Source organism: Bison bison, unplaced genomic scaffold (genome assembly GCF_000754665.1).
Source record: "Bison bison bison isolate TAMUID 2011002044 unplaced genomic scaffold, Bison_UMD1.0 scf7180017864241, whole genome shotgun sequence".
Classification (NCBI taxonomy): domain Eukaryota; kingdom Metazoa; phylum Chordata; class Mammalia; order Artiodactyla; family Bovidae; genus Bison; species Bison bison.
Genome location: NW_011494813.1, coordinates 634215 through 648254, shown reverse-complemented (window position 1 = coordinate 648254; position 14040 = coordinate 634215). Strand labels below are relative to the sequence as shown.

General features: G+C 40.1%; 1 protein-coding gene across 2 annotated transcripts in view; it reads left to right on the top strand.

Moving 5' to 3' along the window:
* TMEM70 (transmembrane protein 70) overlaps nt 1–7249 on the top strand; it is an 8326-nt gene extending 1077 nt beyond the window's left edge. The window contains exons 2-3 of one of the 2 annotated variants that reach the window (XM_010846941.1): nt 815–920; nt 6397–7249. In XM_010846941.1, coding sequence (XP_010845243.1) covers nt 815–920; nt 6397–6854 — 564 coding nt within the window. In that variant the 3' untranslated portion in view covers nt 6855–7249. The remainder of the gene's footprint in view (nt 1–814; nt 921–6396) is intronic. The other variant, XM_010846940.1, reaches the window with a different exon arrangement.
* Nucleotides 7250–14040: the final 6791 nt, after the last annotated feature.

Genomic DNA, 14040 nt, shown 5'->3' with positions numbered 1-14040 from the left:
AGGGGGGGGGGCGGGCGGGAAACGGGATAAAGACGTTAATCCTTCTTATTTTAATCTGAATAAATTGTTTCCTCATCCTGCCCTGTAAAATACTAGGATTAGCAAACATGCCGAAACTTGGAAAGCCAGTGCGGGAATTGAAATCTAATTAAATTTCAGCCTAAAGGAATTAGGCATGCCCTTTACATCTTCAAGAGGGTGTGTAGTGAAAGTCATATTCAGAGGTTCTGGGAACTCTTGTTCCTGTGAAATTTGATGTAGGAGTTCAAGTGGAAATTTTTCCTTATAAGGAACAAGGAATGGATATAAAGAGTTTGGGGAAAGAATATATATATATATATATATTAATAATAGCTGTGGTATAAATATTTTAGAAGTATTAAAAACTACCTGAGCTTTATAAACACTGAATCTGCAGTGTTTTGCTTAAATAAAGTGATGTGTTTTTTTTTTAAACAAAAACTAATGCATTTAAATCTTTGCAATTGAGTGATAGTGACATGCAATAGAAGAAACTACTCCACTAACTTTTTACTTGTTTACGGTCACACTTTATCTAACAAGCTTCTAGCTGGCATGCAAACCTAGGTCTTTAAACTCCCAATTCAGTGTCTACTTGTGAGTGGGATTAAGGAAAGCCTTTCTGTTACTCAATTTGAGTTCTTTAGCTCTAGATTATTTGGAAGAATTCCTTAAATCACCCCATATGAGACGTTCTCTTTATTATATTTTTCAAAATAAACTTAAAAAAATTTAAAAGTTGGTCTAAAATGCAATTTATTATGCTCTCACATCATGGTCTCTCTTTCAATAGATACCTGTTTGTTGGGAAAGAGGTGTTCGATGTTCACATACACAGCTTGACAAATCAGAAGATGGAAGGCTGATTTATACTGGGAATTTGGCCCGAACAGTATTTGGTGGGTAATCATAAATGAGGGTACTTCCTTTTTTCAACCTTTTGAATATAAAAAAGGTTCTGAGCGTATGATACTTACTATTTTTATTGTTGTTTAGTTGCTAAGTCCTGTCTGACTCTCTTAAGACCCCATGGACTGTTGCCTGCCTGGCTCACTGTCCATGGGGTTTCACAGGCAAGAATACTGGAGTGGGTTGCCAGTGTTTCAGGGGATCTTCTTGACTCAGGGATCAAACCTGTGTCTCTTGCATCTCCTGCATTGGCAGGTGGATTCTTTATCCCTGAGCCACCACCTCAATTGCAAGACAGAGGAAAGGTTATAAGATTTAATACAGGATTTGGAGGTTGAGACCTTTGCATTTTTAGGAAATTTAAATTTTTATTTATCCATTTATTTATTTGGCTGCCTCAGGATCTTTGTTGTGTCATGTGGGATCTTTTCTTGCATTTGGTCTCAGTAGTTGCAGCAGGCCCCCTGCAATTGCATCTACAGTCCCCTTAGTTGCCCTCCCTGCATGTGGGATTGTAGTTCCCCACTGAGGATTGAACCTGAATCTCCTACATTGCAGGGCAGATTCTTAACCACGGGACCACCAGGAAAGTCCCTTTAGGAGACTTTTAAAAGGTTTTTGAAGACTCTTATGACTTTGTGGTCTTATGACTGAGCACAAAGATTCATCCTTTGGTCACCTCTCAGGATGTTTAGCAACAAAACATATATTTATATAATGTTTGAATATTCAGAGAAGCAAATATGAATGAATACTTAGGAGTAGTTATTTTGGGTGAGTAGACATTTACTCTATAGAGTAATTATGATTCAAAGATATATTAAGTCTACATTTTTTAGATCTTAGAATTTTCAGCAAATGTATTTACTTAGTGACTTTTGCACATGGTAGGTAGGGAGTTATGGAGTAGGAAAAGACAGTGTATTAAATAACTACAAATTTTAAGTTGTTTTGTCTCCTTAGGTCATAATTCAGTATGTAGTATGGGATAATTTAGAAACGAAGAATGTAGGTATGTGGTTTGTTCAGGTTTCTGAGGTGGTATTTCATTTCAATAATCCTTATATAAAAAAGTATAACCTGAAATATTTGGAGGATTACCTTACAGCCACAAGATTTCAGTGCCCCATTGACATGTGTGTTTTTGATCATGTTGATGTTACTTGGTTGTCTGAAATTTAATCTGAAAATCTGTAAGTTCCCAAGTGTGTGTGACATTAAAATTGAGTATATTTAAAATACAACTTCAGCTAATTTAAAACTTTTTGGGAATAAGGACTGATTATAGTCACTGTTGGGAGGAGTTCTGAAGTTCTTGAAGAATCAGTTTTGGATGGTAGTAATTTCTTCAGAAGTTACAACATGAGTAGGTCTTTGAGCCTGTGTCAATCTCTGGATTGAGCCTTGGATACCTGGATTGATGCCCTTGAGATGTGTCAACTGTGACCCCCATGATACCCTTCTTTATGAACACAGACATCATTCCTTCAAATGAAGGGAAGGTTTATCCATTTATTTCATGTCCCCCTTGACTCAGTTCTGAACTGAAGAGAATATAAATAGGAATTAATTTTAGTGTGTGTGCTAAGTTGATTCAGTCATGTCCGACTCTTTGCAACCCTATGGACTATAGCCTGCCAGGCTTCTCTGTCCATGAAATTTTCCAGGCAAGAATACTGGAGGGGGCTGCCATGCTCTCCTTCAGGGTATCTTCCTGATCCAGGGATCGAACCCACATCTCTTATGTCTCCTACATTGGCAGGCAGGATCTTTATTACTAGCACCACCTAGGAAGCCTCCTAATTTTAGTATGGTTATAATATAATATTTGTGGAACAGCAAAATTTTGCATGGTATTCAAAGTTCTAGAATTGGAGCAGAATTTGATGTTTGAGTTCTTTCAATATTAAAATAGAAAGTCATTCTATATGCTTATCAGGAATTAATAATTTTTCTGTGTAAAACTGAGTGAGAGGCATTGACATAGAGATACCATTCCTGGAGATTCTTTAAACTACCAAATTGGATCCTACTGTAAAGACATTTGAGGGGACTTTGAGTTGGCAGTTCTTGTTAATTCAGCAACAAAAATTACTGATGTCATCGTATTCTCATTTTAAGATGAGTAGAATTTGAACATAAAGAGGTGTGAAAGCGGGACATCCCAGGCATGGAAGTCGTATGAGCAAAGGCATCAGGATGGGAAAACCCAGAATATGTTTAGAAATAGCAAATACTTCAACCTGAGCAACTGATGCTTGGCTTCCCTGATGGCTCGGTAGGTAAAGAATTTGCCTGCAATGCAGGAGATGCAGGTTTGATCCCTGGATCAGGAAGATCCCCTGGAGAAGGAAATGGCAACCCACTCCAGGAGAATCCCATAGACAGAGAAGCCTGGTGGACTACAGTCCATGAGGTTGGAAGAGTTCGACACAACTTAGTGACTAAACCACAACCACCACCAGGCATAATAAAGTATATGTATGTATTAGTTTCCTAGGGCTTTTAAAATTCATTTTCACACACTTGGTGGCTTAAAACGGCAAAAATTTATTCTCACAGTTTGGAAGGCCAGAAGTCTGAAATCACAGTGTTGGCATGTACATGCTCTGAAGGCGCTAGGGAAGAACTCTTCTTTGTCTCTTGCAGCTTCTGATGGCTCGCAGCCATCCTTTGTGTTCCTTGGCTTGTAGTTGCATAACTTCAGTCTCTGCCTGCTACTTTACAAGGCCTTCTCTGTGTCTCTGTCTTGTTCTGCCCTGTTAAGGACACTCACATTGGATGTAGGGTCCACCCTAATCCAGGATGATTTCATCTCAACTTTTAATTGTCTGCAAAGACCCTGTCTCCAAATAAGGTCACATTCTGGGGTTCTGGGTGGATGTGAATTTTGAGGGACACCACTCATACTACTATAGTGTGAAAAGAATAATGGGGAAACAAGAGGTGGTTTTTCTGCAGAAGACAGCTTCAGATCAGATCAGATCAGATCAGTCGCTCAGTCGTGTCCGACTCTTTGCAACCCCATGAATTGCAGCATGCCAGGCCTCCCTGTCCATCACCAACTCCCGGAGTTCACTGAGACTCACGTCCATCGAGTCAGTGATGCCATCCAGCCATCTCGTCCTCTGTCGTCCCCTTCTCCTCCTGCCCCCAATCCCTCCCAGCATCAGAGTCTTTTCCAATGAGTCAACTCTTCGCATGAGGTGGCCAAAGTACTGGAGTTTCAGCTTCAGCATCATTCCTTCCAAAGAACACCCAGGGCTGATCTCCTTCAGAATGGACTGGTTGGATCTCCTTGCAGTCCAAGGGACTCTCAAGAGTCTGGTCCCCATTAAATCCCATTTGTACCAATGTCATGACAACTACTTGTGAGAAGAAGAAATTATTTTTAGATTACTGGTGCAAACAAGAAGCCTTCAACCAGCAGTGATGTATGAGAGTGACTGCTGTGTTACAGCCTCATCAACATGTATGGTATCAGATTTTTTGGTTTTTGCCAATTTGGGGGGAAAGTAATATCTCACTGTGGTTTTAATCGCATGTTTCTTATGTTAGAAGTTTAGCATCATTTAATCTTTTGAAATCTTCCCTGCTGGCTCAGATGGGAAAGAATCTGCCTTCAATGCAGGAGACCTAGGTTCTATCCCTGGGTTGGGAAGATCCCTTTGAGAAGGGCATGGCAACCCACTCCAGTATTCTTGCCTGGGGAATTCCATGGACAGAGGATCCTGGTGGGCTATAGTCCATGGGGTCGCAGAGTCAGACATGACTGAGCGTCAACTAAAACACACACACACACACACACAATCTGTTTAAAGGCCATGTGCATTCATGTGCATTTTTTGTTTCATTGAACTGTCGGCTTATATTTCTTACTCATTTGTTTATTGGGTTGTTGATCTTTTTCTTCTCATATACTGGCAACCTTTTATATCTTGGGTATGTTAATCCTTTGTGATACAAGTTTGTAGTATTTTTCTCATTCATTATTTTGTTTATGGTATTTATGTCTGTGTACATTTTAAAAATGTGATCAGATTTATCAACTTTCCTCTTGATTGCCTCTGTATTTTAAGTCATAATTAGAAGTTTTTCTGTTCTCAGATTATAAGGCCTTCACAGGTATATAAGGCCTTCACAGGGCTTCTTATAGCTTTCTTATTTTATACATCTAGCTCTCTGGATTATTTGGAATTTTCCAGGTATATGATATGAGGGATCAATTGAATTTTATTTTTTTCTGTGTGGCTATCCAGTTGCCCCAGCACCACTAGTTTTAAATATATCTTTACACTAAATTTCCATACGCAATGAGGTTTCTAGATTTTGTGCTTTTGTTCCATTGATCTGTTCAGTACTGAGCCTATACAACACTATTTTAATGTTTTAGTATCTAACTCTCCCTCTCTTTTTTGCTTCGTTTTTCCAAATTAACTTTATAATCAGCTCATCTAGGATTTCAGCTTGTCCATTTTCCAAACAGATGGTGTTCAATCATGTTAAAATTATACATTCAAACTAAAAATTTTCATTTTAAGTTATTTATTTACTGTGGTAAAGTAGACATAATGTAAAAGTTACCATTTTGACCATTTTTAAATATATAGTTCAGAAGTCAGTGATTTAAAAAAAATCTTTCTAAGTAAAAATATATCACTATTTTAACTTGAGTGTTTTTCCTTGATAAGGAAATTTTACCTCTCCCACACGTTTCTTAACCACCAGTGGGGAGTTTTTGTTTTTAAATTTGCTGTTTTAATGTTGGGCAGTTAGCCTGATAAAGTTAGGCCTGTATTTGAACATTTTGTTTTAGATCTGCGGAAGTACTTGTTAACGGAGCATTTTATTTGATTATCTGCTGACTGGAATAAGTTTTATAGTATTCATAAGGATTTTTGAGTAATATTAAATCTTTAATTGGGTAGTGCATTTTAATAGCCAACAGACTCGACCCTAGAGTCAGATTGTCTGGGTTTGAATCCCAACACCACTATTTGGTGAGGCTTCCCTAGTGGCTCAGACGATAAAGAGTCTGCCTGCAATGCTGGGTCAGGAAGATCCCCTGGTAAAGGGAATGGCTACCTACTCCAGTGTTTTTCCCTGGAGAATTCCATAGACAGAGGAGCCTGGTGGGCTATAGTCAGTCCATGGGGTCGAAAAGAGTTGGACATGACTGGTGACTTCACATTTTCAGATAGCTATTTGGTAGCTATGTGACATTGAGCAAGTGCCTGATATTTTCTCATCTTTTAAATGGGAGTGATGATGATGATAATTATACATTTATCTTACAGGAATTTTTTGTAGATTTCATGAATAAAATATGCAGAGTGCTTAAAATAAAGCCTGGAATATAATAAGCACTATATTGGTGTTTTGGTTTTGTTGTTTTGGTAATGATATGGTAGGAAGAAAGAAGAATTAATTGGATGGTATTAATCCTCTCCTATTTTCTTTCTTTAGGTGTGAAGTGTTTTTCTTACTCTACAAGTCTGATCAGCCTTGCGTTTCTACCATACATTTTTGCACAAAATAATGTTATATTTGGAAGTCTCCCTTTGCAAATCTTATTTTATGGCACCATAGGAAGCTTTACAGTGATCACTCCAGCACTGCTTCACTTTCTTACAAAAGGCTATGTCATTCGCTTGTACCATGAGGCCAGAACAGACACTTACAAAGCCATTACTTACAGTGTTGTACTTTCGGAAAAAAGTACAGTATTTCACCAGAATGATGTGAAGATTCCAAACAGCACGCATGTGTTTACTACATTTTATGCTAAAACGAAATCATTGTTAGTTAATCCAGCACTCTTTCCAAACCCTGAAGACTATAACCATTTAATGGGTTATGACAAACCATTCACTTTTGATCTGGAAGAAGCCAGTGAAAAGAAACAGCTTAAAGAAGAGAAATGAGTCTGCTTTTTGTCATGCCACATGGCATGTGAGATTTTAGTTCTGCTACCAGGGACCGAACTGATGCCCCCTGCATTGGAAGGGTGAAGTTTTAACCGCTGGACTGCTGGAAAAGTCTTGAGTTTGTTATTTTTATGTTTGTGCTTAAATGTGATTTGTGTTCCAGTGTACGATAATTGCCTTTATGTTTTATTTTGTTAGTGACTGATTGTTAAATAATTTAAGTTGTATCAGAACTTTTAATTCAGAGACTTGTGTTCCTTTATAATAAAAAAAGTTATGTTTGAAAAAGAAAACATGTAACATTCTACCATTTTGTTTAAAAGGGTGTGAAATACATGTATATGCTGATGTATGCATGGTTAATTTTATATAATAAGTGAGTCTCACCTGGGAATTGGATATCAGAAGCATATGGGAAAGTTATTTTTCCTTTGTGTATGAACTTTTCTAAGGATATAGATACTACCTTTTCCCACAGTAGAAACTCTAAAAATTCACACGTTATAGAAAGCAAGTGTTAATCTGCTTCCTTTGGCTCTGAATACAGGTTTTTGCCTATCTTCTCTGACATGGCTGCCCATTTTAAAGATTGTATACAGTAGAGTGTGGTTAGCTTGAAGGCAAGTGGTAACCTGAGGAGTTTGTCTTCAGTGGTTCTGCTTGTCTCTCCACATGTACTCTCCTTTGGTACACTCTATCACACATAGGGAAAATCCTATCTACTTTGGTACGATCGTACCCATACAGATGGATAGTACCTTTTATAAAATAGCAGTCTTCATGCTAACTTATCACGTATTGGCATTTTAAGATTTTTACCTCTAATTGTAGAAAGTTGGTTCTTGTGAAGGATTTTCAGCCAGGAACAAATGGCCTCACATCGTTATTTAGATTGGTAATGCTGATTATGTGCCTAGAATGCATTGGGTACTGGGCAAGTTGCCAGAGTCACAGTTAGGAACAAAACGCCCAGTCTGTATAAAGCTGTGTAATAGCCATCACCTGCCACGATGGTTAATCTAATCTTTATGGCTTAACTGTGTATGAGAGGGAGGTGAACACTGAGTCTACAGAGCTACCCAAGGCCTCCTATCACCTGCTACAATAGTAAATCTAATTTTTATGATTTCCTTCTGTGTGAGGGAAGTGCATGGAGAAGCAGTAGGAGCATCACTGCTGCTGCTGCTGCTAAGTCGCTTCAGTCGTGTCAGGAGCATCACTAGTTCTTGGAAAGATGAAGTGTCAAGTTGTTAGAAGGTTACAGGAGACAGCTTAAGGTAGCAAAGTGCTCTTTCTGAGATTTAGAGCCTGCCCTCTGCTAGTATCAGCCAGCCTGTGGTCCTAGTAGAGGGCGGGCTGTATTCTCAGAGATGAACAGGCTGCCACCACCTCTGGCCTCTGCTTGGACTTCTCTGCCTGCCTGCCCTTCTGTCCTCTGTCACCTAGGTATACATGTGTTGCTGTCTTAACAATTAATGTGGTTTATATCTTTCTGTAAAAAGGTATTCCATAGTCAAATACTCATTATCAAACATTAGATACATAGAAGAAAACAGCACTGTTAACATTTTAAAGTTTTCTCTTGAGGGTCACTTTTTTCATAATTTGTTTTGAGTACATCATACCTGTTTCTTTAAATGTCCTGTATGCTGCTGCTGCTGCTGCTGCTAAGTCGCTTCAGTCGTGTCCGACTCTGTGCGACCCCATAGACGGCAGCCCACCAGGCTCCCCCATCCCTGGGATTCTCCAGGCAAGAACACTGGAGTGGGTTGCCATTTCCTTCTCCAGTGCAGGAAAGTGAAAAGTGAAAGTGAAGTCGCTCAGTTGTGTCCGACTCTTTGCGACCCCGTGGACTGCAGCCTACCAGGCTCCTCCGTCCATGGGATTTTCCAGGCAAGGGTGCTGGAGTGGGGTGCCATTGCCTTCTCCGAAATGTCCTGTATACGTGCAGTCATTTTGTCTCCTGTGTAGTGGAGTGAAAAAACTTATTTTTGTTAGTATCAGAATAATTCCTCAGAGGACAGCATGGTTGCTTAAAAGACTGCATGAGAAAGATGTCTTCTCAAGGGCACGATTTGGACTGAGACCAAGCTTAGAAAAGGATCAGCATATGTAGGATACCATGATGATTCATCAGTGAAATAAGTCTGCAGAAGCAACTCAGGCCAAGATAAGGGGAAAATACATGCACATCCCTCCATGCCACTCTACTACCCTCCCCCGGCAGAGTAATGCTGGAAAGATTGAGACCCTGATGAATCTCCTACAATCTATGGGAAGGATATTGAGTAAGGTTTATTTGAGTCTCAGAAGACAAGGTGATTCCTTTGAACATCTGGGTTACATCAGATAGCATACCCTTGACAGTAAAATGTAATCCTTCCCCTCGGTTTATTAATAATTACACCATGTTGAAAGATAATAACAAAAGTAACAAAATGGTCATTAGTTATGAATGACTCGTTTGTTAAAATTGTATTAGGATTTTTTCAGAAAAAGGATGGTTATCCAGATTCAGCAATTACCAATTTGTGGTCAGTATTGTTTCCTCTAGACCTCCTGCCCTCTACTTTTATTTGGGAGCAAGTTGCAGACATTATAGCATTTCTTTCTTAAATATTTAATTTTGTAATTCTGCAAGTGAAAGTGTTGGTCACTCAGTTGTGTCTGACTCTTTGTGACCCCATGGGCTATAGCCCATCAGGCTCCTCTGTCCATGGGATTGCCCAGGCAGAATACTGGAGTGAGTTGCCATTTGATTCTCCAGGGGATCTTCCTGACCAGGGATTGAACCCAGGTCTCCTGCATTGTAGGCAGATTCTTTACTGTCTGAACCACCAGGGAAGCCCCTTATCTACAAGATAAGGACTTAAATAGCAATACCATTATACCTAAGCTGTCCCTGATCCCAAAGTTATCAAATATCCAGTCTACCAATTTCCAATTGTTTCATAATTTCCCCCCCTCTGTTTGGATTAAGATCTAAGTAAAGTTCTCACCTTATTTACACCTACTTTTGAAATATCTTTTAAGACTCCTAATCCTTGGGCCCTTCTATTTCTTTCACTTTGTTTTTAAGCTGTGCCACGTGGCTTGTGGGATCTTAGTTCCTCAAAAAGGAGTCAAACCGGGACGGCCAGCAACGGAAGTGAGAAATCCTGACCACTGGACCAGCAGGGAATATCTTCTTTTTTTCTTCCCCTTGCACGTCATCTGTTGAATAAACTGAGTTTTTCATCCTATACATGTTTTCACAGTCTAGATTTTTTTATTATATTCCCAAGGTGTAGTTAATATTTCTGTGTCTACTGTATTTGCTATAAATTGGTAGTTGGACTTCAGGCTTCATCAGACTGAGGTTTGATTAGTTAGACAAGAACTAATTCATAGCTGATGTTTGTATTAATTATCTATTGTTGTATAACAAATTGCCCCTAAAATGTGGTTTAAAACAAACACAACTGCACAGTGTCTGTTGGTTGGGTATTTGGAAATGACTCAGCTGAGTGGGTATGGCTCAGGTTCTCTCATGGGGTTGCAGTGAAGATATCAGCTGATGCTCCTGTCATCTGAAGAACTGCTTCCAAGGTGGCTCACATATGTGACTGACACATTTTTTTGTTGTTTAGTTGCTTAGTCCTGTCCGACTGTTTTCGATCCTATGAAGGGCAGCACGCCAGGTTTCCCTGTCCTTCACTATCTCCTGGAGCTTGCTCAAACTCATGTCCACTGAGTCAATAATGCCATCCAACTGTCTCATCCTCTGTTGCCCCTTGTCCTCCTACCCTCAGTCTTTCCTAGCATTAGGGTCTTTTCCAATGAGTCAGCTCTTTGCATCAGGTGGCCCAAATATTGGAGCTTCAGCTTCAGCATCAGCCCTTCCAATGAATATTCAGGGTTGATTTCCTTTAGGAGTGACTAGTTGGATCTCCTTGTTGTCCAAGGGACTCTGAAGAGTTTTCTCCAGCACTACAATTCGAAAGCATCAATTCTTCGGTACTCAGCCTTCTTTATGGTTCAACTCTCACATCTATACATGGTGCTGGCCTTTTGGGAGGAGGTCTTTGTTTCCTACTGCATGGATCTCTTTAGAGCTACTGTTTGAGTGAAGTCGCTCAGTCGTGTTCGACTCTTTGCAACCCCGTGGACTGTAGCCTGCCAGGCTTCTCTGTCCATGGGATTCTCCAGGCAAGAATACTGGAGTGGGTTACCACTTCCTTCTCCAGGGTATCTTCCCAACCCAAGGATCGAACCTGGGTCTCCTGCATTGCAGGCAGACGCTTTATCCTCTGAGCCACCAGGGAAGCCCATAGAGCTACTGTTTGCCCCAGAGCAATTGATCCAGGAGAACAAGGTAGAGGCTTTCATGATCTATTTTGGAAGTTGCACTTTATCATTGTGCAATATTTTCTTATTTACTCAGTCACCCTTATTCATTGTTGGAGGGGACTACACAAGAATTTGCATACCAAGAAGTAAGGATATTTGGGGGCTGTATTAGAGATTGGCTACCACCCTGTTCATCCATTGAGAGGTATACGATGTGTTCTTATCTCTTTGTGATATTAGCAACCTCTGATGTGTTTTCTAAGTTCACTAATTCATTAGATATTGCAAAATGGTTCTATTCTATCATTCCTTTTTCATGTACTAGCTCTAATACTTCTAAAAGAGAAAAGAGCATGAGAAGGCAAGGGAAACGTGCCTCTCTGTACTATTTGGTTACCAGTAGTTCAATCTCCATAGAAAGGTCAGGATAAATGCTTGATTCTTTCCCTTTATCAGTTTTCAAAATACAATTAGTTTCCTAGTATCATTGGCTGATTAGACTTTAAACAAGTATTATGAGCTCATGGATTTGAATATATTTGATGTATTTCAATACACCAAAGTTACTGTCTTATTAATGATCATACAGTCTACAGGCAGGCTGAATGTTTAAGTCTGGAAGCTATGAATGTTACATTAAATGCCAAAAGGGATTTTATAGGTGGATCTTGTGTTGGGAAGATTGTCCTGTACTGTCCAAATGGTTGCAGTAAAATCACAGGGTCCTTATAAGAGGGAGGCAGGAGATCAGGGGAGAAGGTGATGTGATGACAGAAGCAGAGATGATGCAGTGCTGAATTTTGAAGATGGAGGAATGAAAGGAGTGCAGCCCACAAGCTGAAAAAGGCAAGTTAATGAATTGTTCCCCTGGAGATTCCAGAAGAAATAGGTATGTTGACTCCTTGCTTTTAGTCCACTGAAACTGATTTGGGAGGGTAGCACTGAAACGTGTATCTTATCATATGTGAAGCAGATCGCTGGTCCAGGTTTGATGCATGAGACAGGGTGCTCAGGGCTGGTGCACTGGGATGACCCTGGGGGATGGGATGGGGACAGAGGTGGGAGGGGGGTTCTGGATGGGGAACACATGTGTGCCCATGGCTAATTCATGTTGATGTATGGGAAAAACCACTACAATATTGTAAAGTAATTAGCCTCCAATTAAAATAAGTAAATTAATTAAAAACTGATTTGGACTCCAACCTTCAGAATTTTAAGAGATTTTTTTTTTTCCTGGCTGCTCCAGGCGGCTTTAGGATCTTAGTTCTCTAACTGGGGTTCAAACCTGGGCCCTCAGCAGTGAAAGTACAGAATCTTAACCACTGAACCACCAGGGAATCCCCCATTTGCATTTTTTTTGGGGGGGGATTTGTGCTGGGTTTCTGTTGCTGCGAGGTTTCCTCTAGTTGCAGGGACATGGGGTTACTCTTGTTGTGGAGCACCAGCTCTAGAGCACATGGGCTAATAGCTGCGGCTCCCCGGCTCTAGAGCACAGGCTCACCAGTTGTGGCACACAGGCTTAGTCACTCTGTGGTATGTGGGATCTTTCCAGATCAGGGATCAAACCCATGTCTTCTGCACTGGCAGGCAGATTCTTTACCACTAATCCACCACGAAAGCCCCCATTTGTATTGTTTTTAAGGCATTAAATTTGTGGCTATTTGTTACAACAGCAATAGGAAACCATTCTTTGGTCAATGGGACTGTCATCAGATTGGTTATCTAATACAGTAAGATGTTCTAGGTATATGATCTTCTTATACCTCTTCTGCCTCAGACCTGAAACAGCACTTTCTCTAGAGTCTTTATTCCTTTTAGTGGAACTAAGATCATACCTAGTGTGTCCAGAAAAAAAAAAAATCGGTTAAGATGGTAAATTTTCTGTGTTTTTTCCATAATATAAAAATGTATTTTAAAAGTCGGGGGAAGAAAGAGGACACACCCATGCAGGCTCCTAGTCCTCTCAGAACACACTGAAAGGAACAAAGACTCTGGTGTTAACTGTATTTGCCTTGTTGTGCAATAGGTCTCTAGAACTTTTCATCTGGCCAACCTGAAACAATACCAGTTGAGCAACTCCCCGTTTCACTAGCCCAACCCCTACCCCATGAATTTTTGCCTTAAAAAAACCAAATGGTAAAGTAGGACCATGCCTCAGTTAAAAAAAAAAACTTTTACAAATATGATTATTTTCCTCTAAACTTGTAAATTTGAAGGCTCTGACTCTATGCTATTTTTGGCTACTAATCCACAGGCCATTGTCCTTTAAAGGATTTCAGGTAGCAAAGTATCTAAAGGGTTAGCTGTTTTTCTAGAGCAGAGTGAGAGGTTTGGAATGAAATACATTCCACACCCAAAATGATGACTATTTCAAGGTATTCCCTTGAAATTCCCTGTAGTTGGCTAAAGTGAGGGCATTCTCAAGCATGGTGGGACCCATGCCCATAATGCAGGACTCTGGCTAGTGTCCTGTGTCTGAGGTCTCATCCAGCCAGTCTCTACCCTTTGGCTCAACCTGTCGCCGAGCAAAAACACTGTGCATGAACATTGTTCAGTTCAGAGCTGACGGTCCTGCTCTCTGGGCTGTAAGAATTGATGTATAAAGATCATGCGGGAGGGAATTCCCTGGCTGTCTAGGACTTCATGCTTCCAAGCCAAGCAGCACAGCCATAAAGAAAGAAAGAATAGGAGGGTGTGCTTAGGGTTTAAAGAAAAAAGAAAAAGAACTTGGGAGAATAGCAAGCAACACAGAGGGATAAAGAGTGCTGGGCTTTTGAGTTTCTAAAGAAGACAGGTTTTGTTACTATTGACCAGGAAGTACCTCATTTTGTTTTTAAAGCTCTGTGCTCTCATT